Source organism: Moschus berezovskii, chromosome 6 (assembly GCF_049115385.1).
Source record: "Moschus berezovskii isolate FMDL1 chromosome 6, NW_MosBer_1.0, whole genome shotgun sequence".
Taxonomy (NCBI): domain Eukaryota; kingdom Metazoa; phylum Chordata; class Mammalia; order Artiodactyla; family Moschidae; genus Moschus; species Moschus berezovskii.
The window spans coordinates 104,608,585-104,622,518 of NC_142465.1; the positions used below are offsets into that span (position 1 = coordinate 104,608,585).

The window sequence follows — 13,934 nt, forward strand, 5'->3', positions numbered from 1 at the left end:
AAAACATCCATTGGTCACTTGAAAAACAAAAGTTATGAATAATTATTTCAATAGAAGTTTTGTTGCGGAAACAGAGTTTTATGTCATTTTCATTTCCTCTAAGATACCTTTTAATAATGATTATGAATATTTATAACCACAAAAAAAGATAGTTTTTAAAATGAGTATTTGTTACATTTTATTTAAATACAATATATCGGTTATTTACACAACAATGGTTTCATATTCTTTGTTCATTTAGTAATCTTGAAAAATAACAAGGCAGAGAAAAGATCCTTATAGTTAATATAATTTTAAAATTTATCTTTGGAAATAAAGAAGAGCTTCATTATGCATGGAAGAATAACAAAGTTAATCAGTTGGGGCTGTATTACATTGCTTTTTATTTTCTTAAGTGTAAAAAGTACTTTACATATTAAATTTAGAGTAAACATCCTGTCTGATGTTGCATATGAAGAGATCTGTTTCCTTGATCCTGTTTCATTCTGACCCTCTGCTAATCATCTGATCCATGCAATCAGAATTCAACTATGGAACCAAAGACACCAGCACGGTCCAGCCCCTGTCCTGGTCATCAATGTTTGCCAAAGGAATTGCATGAACTAAATACAGGTAATGCTACTATTGCTAAGTAATGCCTTTATTTACTGAGAAAATAACATTATAAATAACTAAGTCCATAGCTAGCTACTTTTAGAAGAAGAGTTAAAAACCTTTTGTTCTTGCAGATGAATTTTAGATTTTCCAATGGAAGGGAATTTAAAATACAATCACTGTTTGATGAGTAAATATTTATAATAGAGTTAGGTTTAATATTATTTGGAAAAATATTATTGACTTGGTGGCTGTGAATTCTGCTTTTCTTGCGCTGAAAGAGTACATATTGCTAAGAAAATTTATCTACCTATCAAGAATTAGATGACTGTGTTTCTCACACTCCTTTCATTAACATTAAATTCAACTGTAAGAAGGAGCATTTGTAGACATTTAAATTATAGGTACTTAAACTAATTCTTAAATTTCTATTCTTTCTGCAACTGGTATACTTCAGATGCTATTGTCCATTATATTCTCATAATTACTATTCTAATTACTACTATGACTATTTTTATAATAATAAAACTTATTGCATGTTTATTGCTTCAAGCACCATGTTATTGACTTTATATACATTAGCTTAATCTCCACAATATATATATGGGTAAATAGTACTGTTATTCTTATTTTATATAAGAAACTAAGGATAAAAAAAAGCTTGCCACAATTCACAAAGCAACTGCCTAACTGAGCCAATTTTTAAAACTTTGTTGCAAGTCTAAAAGAGAGACAATTTATGTTTCTAACATGCTTTTAATTCTATGTCATTATAAATATATGTATATATACACATGTGTATATATAAAATTATAGTTATTTATTGCATGCATTTTTCTAACATACTTTCTAGAGTTTTGTGATGAAAGTGTAACATACTCAGAACTCAAAATTCGTGATTCTTCAAATATTCAGAAGAGAAAAGTAACTAGGATTTGGAAAACAAAAGGTAAAAAATGTAAAACTCTAGACTCTTTTTTTTTTTTTGCCTTCATATTTTAATGAGAAGTCATGAGAATAAATATGGACTAATCTTTCAAATGGAAATCATCCCTTATATACTTTTAAGCTGGTCATAAGGACCCAAAGTCTAATGTTAAGAGCAAATGGAAATGAACAATGAAATCCTGATCATTTTGCTCTGAATAATCAACCATAGCTTAAAATGATGTACCAAAGCCATAGAATAAAGAAAGTTTCTAGATATTTTGTGGGTTGATATTTTAGCTTTGCAAAAAAGCTCCTTTTATGCTACAATATTTCTAAAAACGAAATGAAGTGTGGGAAGTTTATCATAGTAACTAGATTTTATCAAAACTGTCACAGAGTATCTGTCAAGGTCAACAGCTAATGCAGAAGTTTTATTCTTAGTTCTGCTACAAAGATGGGGGGAAAATTGTTTAATTAAAGGAAGGTGATGAATTAAATCCCTTGTAGGATTTCTGAGGTTCTCTTTTTGATCGTAAAATGTCTTTACTAGAGCAACTTGTTAGTTCAACTTTCCTACATAAAAACGTTCATATTTCCCTGGGTATATCCAAATCTTCAAAATAAGTTTTAAAGTTTTCCTTGCAGAGTGGGAATACCAATGATGCAGCACTCCCCTGGACTTAGATTTCATTCAAATTCTAATCGGATGAACATTCCTAGCCAAAATTCCTTCTAATCCCAACTCCTCAATCCTGTTTCCATTGATCATCATGGTGAACTACTTTTTTCTCTTTGGGCAGAGTCTCCATGGTGCATTGCTACAGTAATATTTGCCTTGCTTTATTTAATTGTTCTTGCACTAGCTGCATTTATGATAGCTAAGGGTAAGTATTTTTCAGTTTTTCATTAACTTGTTAAAAGTTACTAGAATAGAATTTTGAAGCATTTGAAATTAATTCTAAGGATTTACTAAAGTTATTTTTATCATTTGTTATTTTAGTTGCATAAAAGTAATTTCACCAATTCAGTTTTTGAATTATCAACAATAGCTTTGTCCCAGGTGAGCTTATCAAAGATGTTAGTGGATAGCTGTGTATTTTGAAAAAAATGAAAAATAATAGCAATGTTCTTTATGTTATTGTATTTTTCACTGACATTAGACTTAGCAACTGTGAGATGTAAGAAAACTTGAAGATATTTATAGAATTTATTATTTGGGCAGTTAAAAAGTAACTGTAAGGACATCAAGTCAGGACTTTGAAAGAAAGAATCTAATAGAAGAAATAAAATGATAATGGGCAGAGATTCATCAAAAAATGAAAAAAATATTATCAGGATATTGGACCAAGTCTATATATTGCGTGAAATCAGTGTCTTAATATTAGAAAATATATTAGCTTTTAAAAAAGTAGTTTCATAAATGGTACTATCTGCAAACCAGAATATGAAAATTTCTTCAAATATAGAAAGTAAGGTAATTTATGCTTACAAAGCAGAGAAAACAACAGCACAAAACATATGAAGGATAAATTTTCAGAAATAAACATAAAAACTGTGTACAATTTCTAACAAAGACCCATGATAATAAATGACAATGCAGAGAAATTGAATAAATATAAGTATATTCTATAAACAAATAAATATCTATTTGGATGCATAAAGATGGTAATTTTTAAGAATGAACTTGAAAAGATCTTAAGAACAAAACATGACTCCTAGACAAACTCTTTAGTAGCTAGCAAAAGATCAAAGAGTTCCATTCAAATTCATAAGGCAAGCATGTGCTGTGCTATGCTTAGTCACCCAGTCATGTCCGACTCTTTGCGACCCCCTGGACTGCAAGCACACCAGGCTTCCCTGTCCTTCACTATCTTCCAGAGTCTGCTCAAACTCATGTCCATTGAGTCAGTAATGCTATCCAACCATCTCATCCTCTGTCGTCCCCTTCTCCTCATGCCTTCAGTCTTTCCCAGCATCAGGGTCTTTTCCAGTGAGTCAGCTCTTTGCATCAGGCAGCCAAAGTATTGGAGTTTCAGCTTCAGAATCTGTTCTTGCATTGAATATTCAGGGTTGATTTCCTTTGGGATGGACTGGTTGGATCTCCTTGCAGTCCAAGGGACTCTCAAGAGTCTTCTCCAGCACCACAGTTTGAAAGCATCAATTCTTTGGCGCTTAGCCTTCTTTACGGCCCCACTCTCACATCCATACATGACTCTGAAAAACCATAGCTTTGACTAGACAGACCTTTGTAGGCAAAGCGATATCTCTGCTTTTTAATATACTTCCAAGGAGCAAGCATCTTTTAATTTTATGGCTGTAGTCATCTTCCAAAGTGAGCCCAAGAAAGTAAAGTCTGTCACTGTTTCCATTGTTTTTCCCATCTATATGCCATGAAGTGATAAGATCAGATGCCATGATCTTAGTTTTTTTAATGCTGTTTTAAGCCAGATTTTCACTTTCCTCTTTCACCTTCAAGTTTCTCTTCACTTTCTGCCATAAGGGTGGTGTTATCTGCATATCTGAGGTTGCTGATATTTCTTTCAGCAGTCTTGATTCAAGCTTGTATTTCACAGCCCTGCATTTCACAAGATGTACTCTGGATAGAAGTTAAATAAGTAGGATGACAATATACAACCTTGATATACTCCTTTCCCAATTTTGAACCAGTCTATCATTGCGTGTTCAGTTCTAACTGTTGCTTCTTGATAAGCATGCAGGTTTATAATTGCTATTATTCTTTTGGATGTGATGGGCAAAGAAATCAATGATGTGGGGAAAACTTTTTAGATACAAATATTTGAAATTAAATACTGAAATTATTGGAGAAGGAAATGGCAACCCACTCCAGTATACTTGCCTGGAAAATTCCATGGACAGAGGAGACTGGTGGGCTACACTCCAAGGGGTTGCAGAGTTGGACACGTCTGAACAGATACAAACACACACTCTGAAAGTATATGTAGATGATGTGCTTTCTTACCTAGATATACCAAGAAAATCTACTGAAAAAAATTTCATAATAAAGACACTTCAATAACAATGCTTGAAACAAAGTTAACAGTTTCATTATATACAATCTAGAGCTAACATCCAATATTCAGGTTCATATATTAAGCCTCTCATTTGGCATTTCTTCTTTGATATCTTGAAAAACACTTAGCCTACAATATTTTTAAATAGACTTTCTTCCCAGTCATTATCCTTACTGGCATCAGGGAGAAAGAATCAAATACTTTAATACTGTTGTCTCTCTTGGCACCTGTCTAGTGAGACAAGCCCAGGAGTCATCTGAGTTGTTTAACTGCTACTGATTATTCCAATTTAGTGAATAAGCACACTCCTCTACAGTTGCATTATTACCCATCTAATCTAAGCAATTCTTTCTCTCTCTTTCTCTCTCTCCCTTAGTCTAGGCTATAAACCTCCTAAAGGTCTAACTACTATTCACCCTTGACCTCCTCCATTAAATTTCCAGAGCAACCTCTTCAAAATATAAATTTTATAAACTCACCAGACTTAGCCTATTAATACTCTAAATTCAATATAAATTTTAAAATCTTTAACATGGAGCATGAGGGCCTTCCTTACTTGGTCCATGGTTTCTATCCCAGCTAGAATCACATATGTTCTCACTCTATGGGTTCCAGTCACAGGTATTTTTTAGTTCCCTGAATGACTCTTAGTTAGTATTACCATGTAGCATTATAAAAACAGGGATCATTTTAATAATGAAAGTAGATGATGCTAATAATTATTCTAGGACAACAAGCATAAATCAGGACTTCTCTGGGTAGACTGATGTTAACTATAACTTTATCTGTAATCCATCTTGCTACAAAGCGTATGGATAGACTGCTTTCTTTTTTACCTGAAACAGCCTTTCTTCTACATTTCTTCTAAGTAGCTAATCCTTTAGTAGAGTAATCAATTAACACTATCCATTTATAATTAAGCCAGGTTTCTCTGTTACAGTATCTTAATAGTGATTCATTTGTAGTACCTTTCACAGTCTCACCTGTGTAATTATTAGTTTGATTATTTACTTAAGATCTGTCTCTCCTACTAGCTTGTTAGCTTCTTTAGAAAGAACCCACGTATATATTTGCTCTACATTTTAACCTTTGCTTTTGAAAAATATGTTGTCATATTAGAGGTACTTGGTGAACTTTTTGTTAAATAAATTAATACACCTAATAAATGCAGAAAGTGAAGAGGAACTAAAAAGCCTCTTGATGAAAGTGAAAGAGGAGAGTGAAAAGTTTGGCTTGAAGCTCAACATTCAGAAAACAAAGATCATGGCATCTGGTCCCATCACTTTATGGGAAATAGATGGGGAAACAGTGGAAACAGTGTCAGACTTTATTTTGGGGGGCTCCAAAATCACTGCAGATGCTCACTGCAGCCAGGAAATTAAAAGATGCTTACCCCTTGGAAGGAAAGTTATGACCAAACTAGATAGCATATTAAAAAGCAGAGACATTACTTTGCCAACCAAGGTCCGTCTAGTCAAGGCTATGGTTTTTCCCATGGTCATGTATGGCTGTGAGAGTTGGACTATGAAGAAAGCTGATCGCCAAAGAATTGATGCTTTTGAACTGTGGTGCTGGAGAAGACTCTTGAGAGTCCCTTGTACTGCAAGGAGATCCAACCAGTCTATTCTAAAGGAGATCAATCCTGGGTGTTCATTGGAAGGACTGATGCTAAAGCTGAAACTCCAATACTTTGGCCACCTCATGCGACGAGTTGACTCACTGAAAAAGAGTCTGATGCTGGGAAGGATTGGGGGTGGGAGGAGACAGGGACGACAGAGAATGAGATGGCTGGATGGCATCACCAACTCGATGGACATGAGTTTGAGTGAACTCCAGGAGTTGGTGATGGACAGGGAGGCCTGGCGTGCTGTGATTCATGGGGTCGCAAAGAGTCGGACACGACTGAGCAACTGAACTGAACTGAATAAATGCATACGGCTTATGTGAAAGAGATTGCAATATTTTTAATATTAAAAGACATAAAGAAATACATCTAATGAACTCAATATATATTAAGTGTACCTTGGTGGGAAGACTAATACTGTGTAGATAATTATACAATTCTAGATTTATATAAGATTTACATGATCCCAATACATGTGTATCTTCATCACAAGTATGTTAATTACAAATTATGTTGTTGCTGTTCAGTCACGAAGTCGTGTCCAACTCTTTGTGACCTGCAGCACACAAGGCTTCCCTGTCCTTCACTGTCTCCCAGAATTTGCTGAAATTCATGACCATTGAGTTGGTGATGCTATCTAACCATTTCATCCTCTGCAGCCCTCTTCTCCTTTTGCCTTCAATCTTTCCCAGAATCAGGGTATTCTCCAATGAGTCAGCCCTTCACATCAGATGGCCAAAGTACTGGAGCTTCAGCTTTAGCATCCAGTCCTTGCAATGAATATTCAGGGTTGATTTCCTTTAGGACTGACTGGTTTAAGTCCCATAGAAGTAAAAATATGATTAAGAGCAATAGCAATCTAGTCTTTCCAGGTACCAAAACAATCTATAAAGCTAAAGATAATTTAACATTATAGTATCGGTATAAAATAAATATATTCAAAATAAGAAAAAAGAAACAGCTTAATCATAAAATCATATGAATATGTGTACCTGTGGTATAGATATATTTAGTATTTTAGTTTGCTCGTTTTTTAATCTACATCCTGGCTTAAGTGATAGTCAATCCTTACTATACATTTGCCTTTTCTATTGGGATTTTCTCTTCTCTGTAGACTCATTTTTTTTTCTTTTCCATTTAGAGAAAACCCTTTAACATTCTTTTAGGGTAAGTTTAGTGCTGCTGAATTCTTTTAGCTTTTGTTTGTCTAAGATGTCTTTATGTCTCCTGCTTCACTCAATGATAATCTTGCTGAATGTGGTATCCTATGTTGCAGGGTTTTCCCATTCAGAACTTTGACTATATCACCCCATTCCCTTCCAGCCTCTAACTATGCAGAGAAATCAGCTCATAGCCTTATGGGTGTCCCCTTGTGACTAACTCTTTGTTTCTTCCTGCCTTTAGAATCCTCTGTCTTTAAATTTCACCATTTTAATTGCGACATGTCTTAGTATAGGTCTGTTTGGTTTCATCTTATTTGAGACCTTCTGTGCTTTGTATACCTGATATCTGTTCCCTTCTTTAAGTTTAGGAAATGTTTAGCCATATTTTCTCCAAATACATTAAAAAAAATTTTTTTATTGAAGCATAGTTGCTTTACATTGTGATGTCAGTTTCTGCTCTACAGTAAAGTAAATAAGTTATATCTACAGCAGTGGCCACAGGACTGGAAGAGGTCAGTCTTCATTCCAATCCCAAAGAAAGGCAATGCCAAAGAATGCTCAAACTACCGCACAATTGCACTCATCTCACACGCTAGTAAAGTCATGCTCAAAATTCTCCAAGCCAGGCTTCAGCAGTATGTAAACCGTGAACTCCCAGATGTTCAAGCAGGTTTTAGAAAAGGCAGAGGCACCAGAGATCAAATTGCCAACATCCGCTGGATCATGGAGAAAGCAAGAGAGTTTCAGAAAAACATCTATTTCTGCTTCATTGACTATGCCAAAGCCTTTGACTGTGTGGATCACAATAAACTGTGGAACATTCTGAAAGAGATGGGAATCCCAGACCACCTGACCTGCCTCTTGAGGAACCTGTATGCAGGTCAGGAAGCAACAGTTAGAACCGGTCATGGAACAACAGACTGGTTCCAAATAGGAAAAGGAGTGCGTCAAGGTTGTATATTGTCACCTTGCTTATTTAACTTATATGCAGAGTACATCATGAGGAACGCTGGGCTGGAAGAAGCACAAGCTGGAATCAAGATTGCTGGGAGAAATATCAATAACCTCAGATATGCAGATGACACTACCCTTATGGCAGAAAGTGAAGAGGAACTCAAAAGCCTCTTGATGAAAGTGAAAGAGGAGAGTGAAAAGGTTGGCTTGAAGCTCAACATTCAGAAAACAAAGATCATGGCATCTGGTCCCATCACTTCATGGGAAATAGATGGAAAAACAGTGGAAACAGTGTCAGACTTTGTTTTTTTGGGCTCCAAAATCACTGCAGATGCTGATTGCAGCCATGAAATTAAAAGACGCTTGCTCCTTGGGAGGAAAGTTATGACCAACCTTGATAGTATATTAAAAAGCAGAGACATTACTTTGCCGACCAAGGTCCGTCTAGTCAAGGCAATGGTTTTTCCCGTGGTCATGTATGGATGTGAGAGTTGGACTGTGAAGAAAGCTGATCGCCGAAGAATCGATGCTTTTGAACTGTGGTGTTGGAGAAGACTCTTGAGAGTCCCTTATACTGCAAGGAGATCCAACCAGTCCATTCTAAAGGAGATCAATCCTGGATGTTCATTGGAGGGACTGATGCTAAAGCTGAAACTCCAATACTTTGGCCACCTCATGAGACGAGTTGACTCACTGGAAAAGACTCTGATGCTGGGAAAGGTTGGGGGCGGGAGGAGAAGGGGACGACGGAGAATGAGATGGCTGGATGGCATCACCGACTCTGTGGACATGAGTTTGAGTGTACTCCGGGAGTTGGTGATGGACAGGGAGGCCTGGCGTGCTGTGATTCATGGGGTCGCGGAGAGTCGGACACGACTGAGCGACTGAACTGAACTGAACTGAACACATATATCCACTCATTTTTATATTTCCTTCACATTTAGGTCACCACAGAACATTGTGCTAAACAATAGTTTCTCAGTAGTTATCTATTTTACACATAGTAGTGTATATATGTCAATCCTAACTCCCACCTTCGTTCTACTCCCCCACACCTTTCCCTCTTGATAACCATGTTTGTTGTCTGCATCTGTTTCTGCTTTGCCAGTAAGTTCATCTGTACTATTTTTCTAGATATCACATGCATGCATTAATATACAGTATTTACATTTCTCTTTCCAACTGATTTCACTCTGTGTGATAGTCCATCATGTTTCTGCAAATAGAACTATTTTGTTCCTTTTTATGGCAGAGTATTATTCCATTGCATATATGTGTGACGTCTTCTTTATTCGTTCCTTTCTAGATGGACATTTACATTGCTTCTATGTCTTGGCTATTGAAATAGTGCCTCAGTGAACATAGGGGTGCATGAGTGAAAGTTGCTCAGTTGTGTCCAACTCTTTGCCACACCATGGGTTGTAGCCCACCAGTCTCCTCTGCCCATGGAATTTCCCAGGCAATAATACTGGAGTGAGTAGCCATTTCCTTCTCCAGGGGATCTTCTTGACCCAGGGATTGAACTCAGGTCTCTGGCATTGCAGGCAGATTCTTTACCATCTGAGCCACCAGGGAAGCCCCATAGGGGTGCATGCATCCTTTAAAATTATGGTTCTCTCCAGATATATGCCCAGGAGTGGGATTGCTCGGTCATATGGAAGCTGTATTTTTAGTTGTTTTAAGGAAGCTCCATACTGTTCTCCATAGTGGCAGTATCAATTTATATTCCTACCAACAGTTTAGGAGGGTTCCCTTCTCTTTAAGTACATTTTTGATACCCTTCTCTCTCTTCTCCTTCTTGAACCCCTATTATGTATAGTTGGAATACTTTATATTATCCAATAGATAATGTTGTTTTGATAATGTTGTTTAATGTTATCCATGTTGTTTTTATTTATTTATTTTTTGTTTGTCTTTTTGTCTGCTATTCTGATTTGAATTCTAAATTCCAGATCACTTAGGCATTCTTCTGAGTCATTTAGTCTGCTATTCATTGCTTCTAGAGAGTTTTTTAATCTCAGAAATTGAATTATCTATCTTTGATTGGGTCTTCTTTATACTTTCTAGTTTCTTGTTAAAACGACCTACGATCAATTCTCTTCCCTAATTCAGTTAGAATTTTTATTAGTAATGTTTTAAACTCATTATCTGGTAGGCTGATTACCTCTCCTTCATTATTCAATTTTCAGGGGTTTTCTCTTGCTCTTTCAATCGAGAGTAGTTCCTTTGCTTTTTCATTTTACTTAACTTTCTCTGTCTCTGTGAGTTTAGGCAAAACTGTTAACTGTTAACTATTGGTAGGAGGTGTGGTGGTGATGAGTAGCGAGAGGCTTATTAGGGCGTGAGATGGGACTTCCTCTCTGCTCAGTGACCATACTCACCATGTTGGGGCACAGTCTGCTTCCAAGTTGCTACAGCAAAAGTCTTGAGGGTTGAGCTCCAGCTGGTTCTGTTTCCTTTGTGTGTTCTTCCTTTTCCCCACACTGGGGACTTTGCCCCAAAGGCAGGGAGTGCTGAAGTAAATGAGGCTGGTTTACTTACAGAAGTCTGATGTGCTGCCTGTGTAGGTGTCTATGGCTTCACTCAGACACAGCCCAATGTCATACCTTTTCTCTTGCCGTGGTCATCCCAGATCTAGTACTAGTTTATGGCATGGAATAGCAGGGGTTGGAGTGTTTGCTTGACAAGGACTGTGGAGTGTGGTGTGGTGGTTGTGGGAAATCAAACAGCTGTGTTGCTATCAGAAGTCTGGGCTGCTTTAGGGGTGCTGTTTGAGTAAGCACCAACAGTGACCACCATTGCCCCACCTGGACCACACCCTGGACCCTGTGTTGCCTCTGTGTCCTTAGATCAAGCCCTTTCCTAGGTCCTGGATACCCTAGATCTAGTGTCAAGCTGTAGCATGCAGTGAGTGAGGAATCCAGGAGCACAGTGAGGCAGCAGCTGCTACATCAGACCTCTTTCTGCTTGGTTTGAAGGCACTTGGCAGGCAAGCCAGCATCTGCCTTACGAGAGGAGTTTAAGCTTCTCCAGCCCCTCTCTCCATCCCAAATCTTCTCCAACAAGCCTAGGGGGCTTGCATCCTCCATGTAGGACCCCTGAACTGGGACACCTGGACGGTGGCACACTCTCACATCCCAGGGCGAGTGTTCCCCTGTACAATCTCCCTTTTGCTCTTAGTCTCCTCCCAAGGATACAGGTTCTGCTTAATTTTCCAGTCTTACCCAATAACGTGTGTGTCATTCTTGCAGTCTTGGTTGCATAGGAGTACTTCTGCCAGTTTCCAGTTCATTTTCCATGACAATTATTCCACAGGTAGTTGCATTTTTGATGTGTGTGTCAGTTCAGTTCAGTTCAGTCGCTCAGTCGTGTCCGACTCTCTGCGACCCCATGAATCACAGCACGCCAGGCCTCCCTGTCCATCACCAACTCCCGGAGTTCACTCAAACTCATGTCCACAGAGTCGGTGATGCCATCCAGCCATCTCATTCTTGGTCGTCCCTTCTCCTCCCGCCCCCAACCTTTCCCATTATCAGAGACTTTCCAGTGAGTCAACTCATCACATGAGGTGGCCAAAGTATTGGAGTTTCAGCTTTAGCATCAGTCCTTCCAATGAACACCCAGCATCGATCTCCCTTAGAGTGAACTGGTTGGATCTCCTTGCTGTACAAGGGACTCTTGTAGGGGGTGGTGAATTCCATGTCTTCTTACTCTGCCTTTTTGATGCTCTTCTAGTACATTTATTCTTATGAGTCCGGCAATGCATTTGAGACTCAAACTGCAGTACTATGGTCGAAAGAATTTAAAGTCTCCCTCATATGAGCCTGCTCTCGGCTGATTGAAACTTCATGTCCAACAAGTTACATGATCTTGTAGCTTTACTAGGATCAGATCTTTAAAAAGTAGGCATGCAGAAAGATTTTCTTTACAATTTGTGTGAAGTCTCCAAATTATCTTAGAAGCAACCATAGGCCATTCAGACTAGATAAAATAAATTCAAACTAGAAGTGTCCCGTCAGTCTATTTTTTTCAAATCAAGTTTAGCCAACGAGAAGGCCAGATTCTCCAAAACAAAACAAAATACATCATGTGAAATGACGTGGGTTAAAGGTTTCATATTTGAAAATAGAAATATGGATGTTAAGAAAAATGGCACAATTTTAGAAATTGTTTATTTTAATGAGCTTGAAATTTAAAATATAAATAATTGATAGCTTAAAGATCTTTGAAAGGGTAGCATTAGTAAAGCTGTGTAATGGGGGTGTTAATTTTAGAGGCATCTTGAGAAAACCAGTGGATAGTGATAGAGAGTCTGTAGAATATTATAAAAGTTCCACAAAAAAATAATGAAACTCTGAATGGGGGAAAGGTTATGGTGCTGTGAAAAAGTAAATAGATTTGTGAAGCGCTGTAGTAATAGAATAAACAGTACTTTGTGACTGACTGGATGTGTGCTATGTCAAAGGCATCTGCTTCAGAGGCAACTTTGGTCATTATGTCCTAACTGGGTTTACTAATTGCTTAGAATAGCATCAGTCAGATGTGGAGATCTGCAATGATTAAAGCATCGGTCATTACCTCATAAACATCTGTCATAAGAAAACTGTTTTATATTTAATGTCAGTTATTTGCAAGTGATAATTCCAATTTACTCTGCAGTTAATCATTTAAAAAATAAATGGATAAATTATATTTAAACTTTTCTGAATTTCTATTTTATTTGCATTCTCAAAGGTTTAAAAGTGATAAATCTTAAAATGTATTTTTGTTTGTAAATTTTACAAATTCCAGTTAATTGTCTAGAAGAAATTCTGAATACACAGCAAAACAATAAGTCAATTGTGGCTGGACATTGCAACACAATATAGCAAAACAGAGGTAAGTATTGAATTGCAATGAGAATCTTGCTATCCATGTTAAGTTGTTTAAATTTAGATGTATATATACAATTAATAAATACAAAATCAAAGTTAGTAACTATGGCTCACTTTTCAGAAAAATTCTTAAATATGGGCTTCTCTTGAAGTTAGGGAAGATAATTTAAAACAATAATACAAAAATTATGACACACAGAGTTAGCATGGGTGACAAAGTTATACTCATGGATGCATTTTTTGTTGTCGAGGTAATTGGTCCTTCTCTGAAGAAAATTGATATCTTATTTCTGCTGAAAATAAGATCTTGGCAGCAAGGAAATTGTCCTGAAGCCCTGAGCTCGTCTTATCAAGACATATAACAAAGAAGAATTGGAAATGTATGGCACAATAACCCTTCCTACATTTTCTTATACAGAAGATAATTATAGAGACATTTTAACATTTTGTGTTCATTTAAGCATGCTAAACTCAACATGTTGTAATAATTGGAGACCTCTTAATCAAACCCAAACATCAAAATATGAGCTTAAATGGTTATGTGATGTTTAAATTTTAAATATATTTGTACATAGAAGTAAATGCTAATATATTAAAATCTCAGAGCCTGGTAAATAAATGAGAGGAAAGCACATAACACATATATACTAAGGAGCATTTAGTCATAATCAGCACTTAAAAAATACCTAATATTTATTGATTGCTTCTAATGTTCCCAATACTACTCGATGTATCACATATTAGATCATGTACTGCCCCAATA

At 36.8% G+C, this 13,934-nt stretch overlaps 1 protein-coding gene across 1 annotated transcript; it reads left to right on the top strand.

Annotated features, from left to right (window-relative positions):
- Positions 1-200: 200 nt before the first annotated feature.
- On the top strand, positions 201-13,934 carry LOC129536334 (uncharacterized). Its single transcript, XM_088836743.1, has 5 exons — positions 201-612; positions 1,448-1,543; positions 2,325-2,408; positions 13,089-13,175; positions 13,423-13,934. Exons 1-4 carry the CDS (start codon positions 531-533, stop codon positions 13,163-13,165), a joined length of 339 nt encoding a protein of 112 aa, XP_088692869.1. The 5' UTR covers positions 201-530; the 3' UTR covers positions 13,166-13,175; positions 13,423-13,934.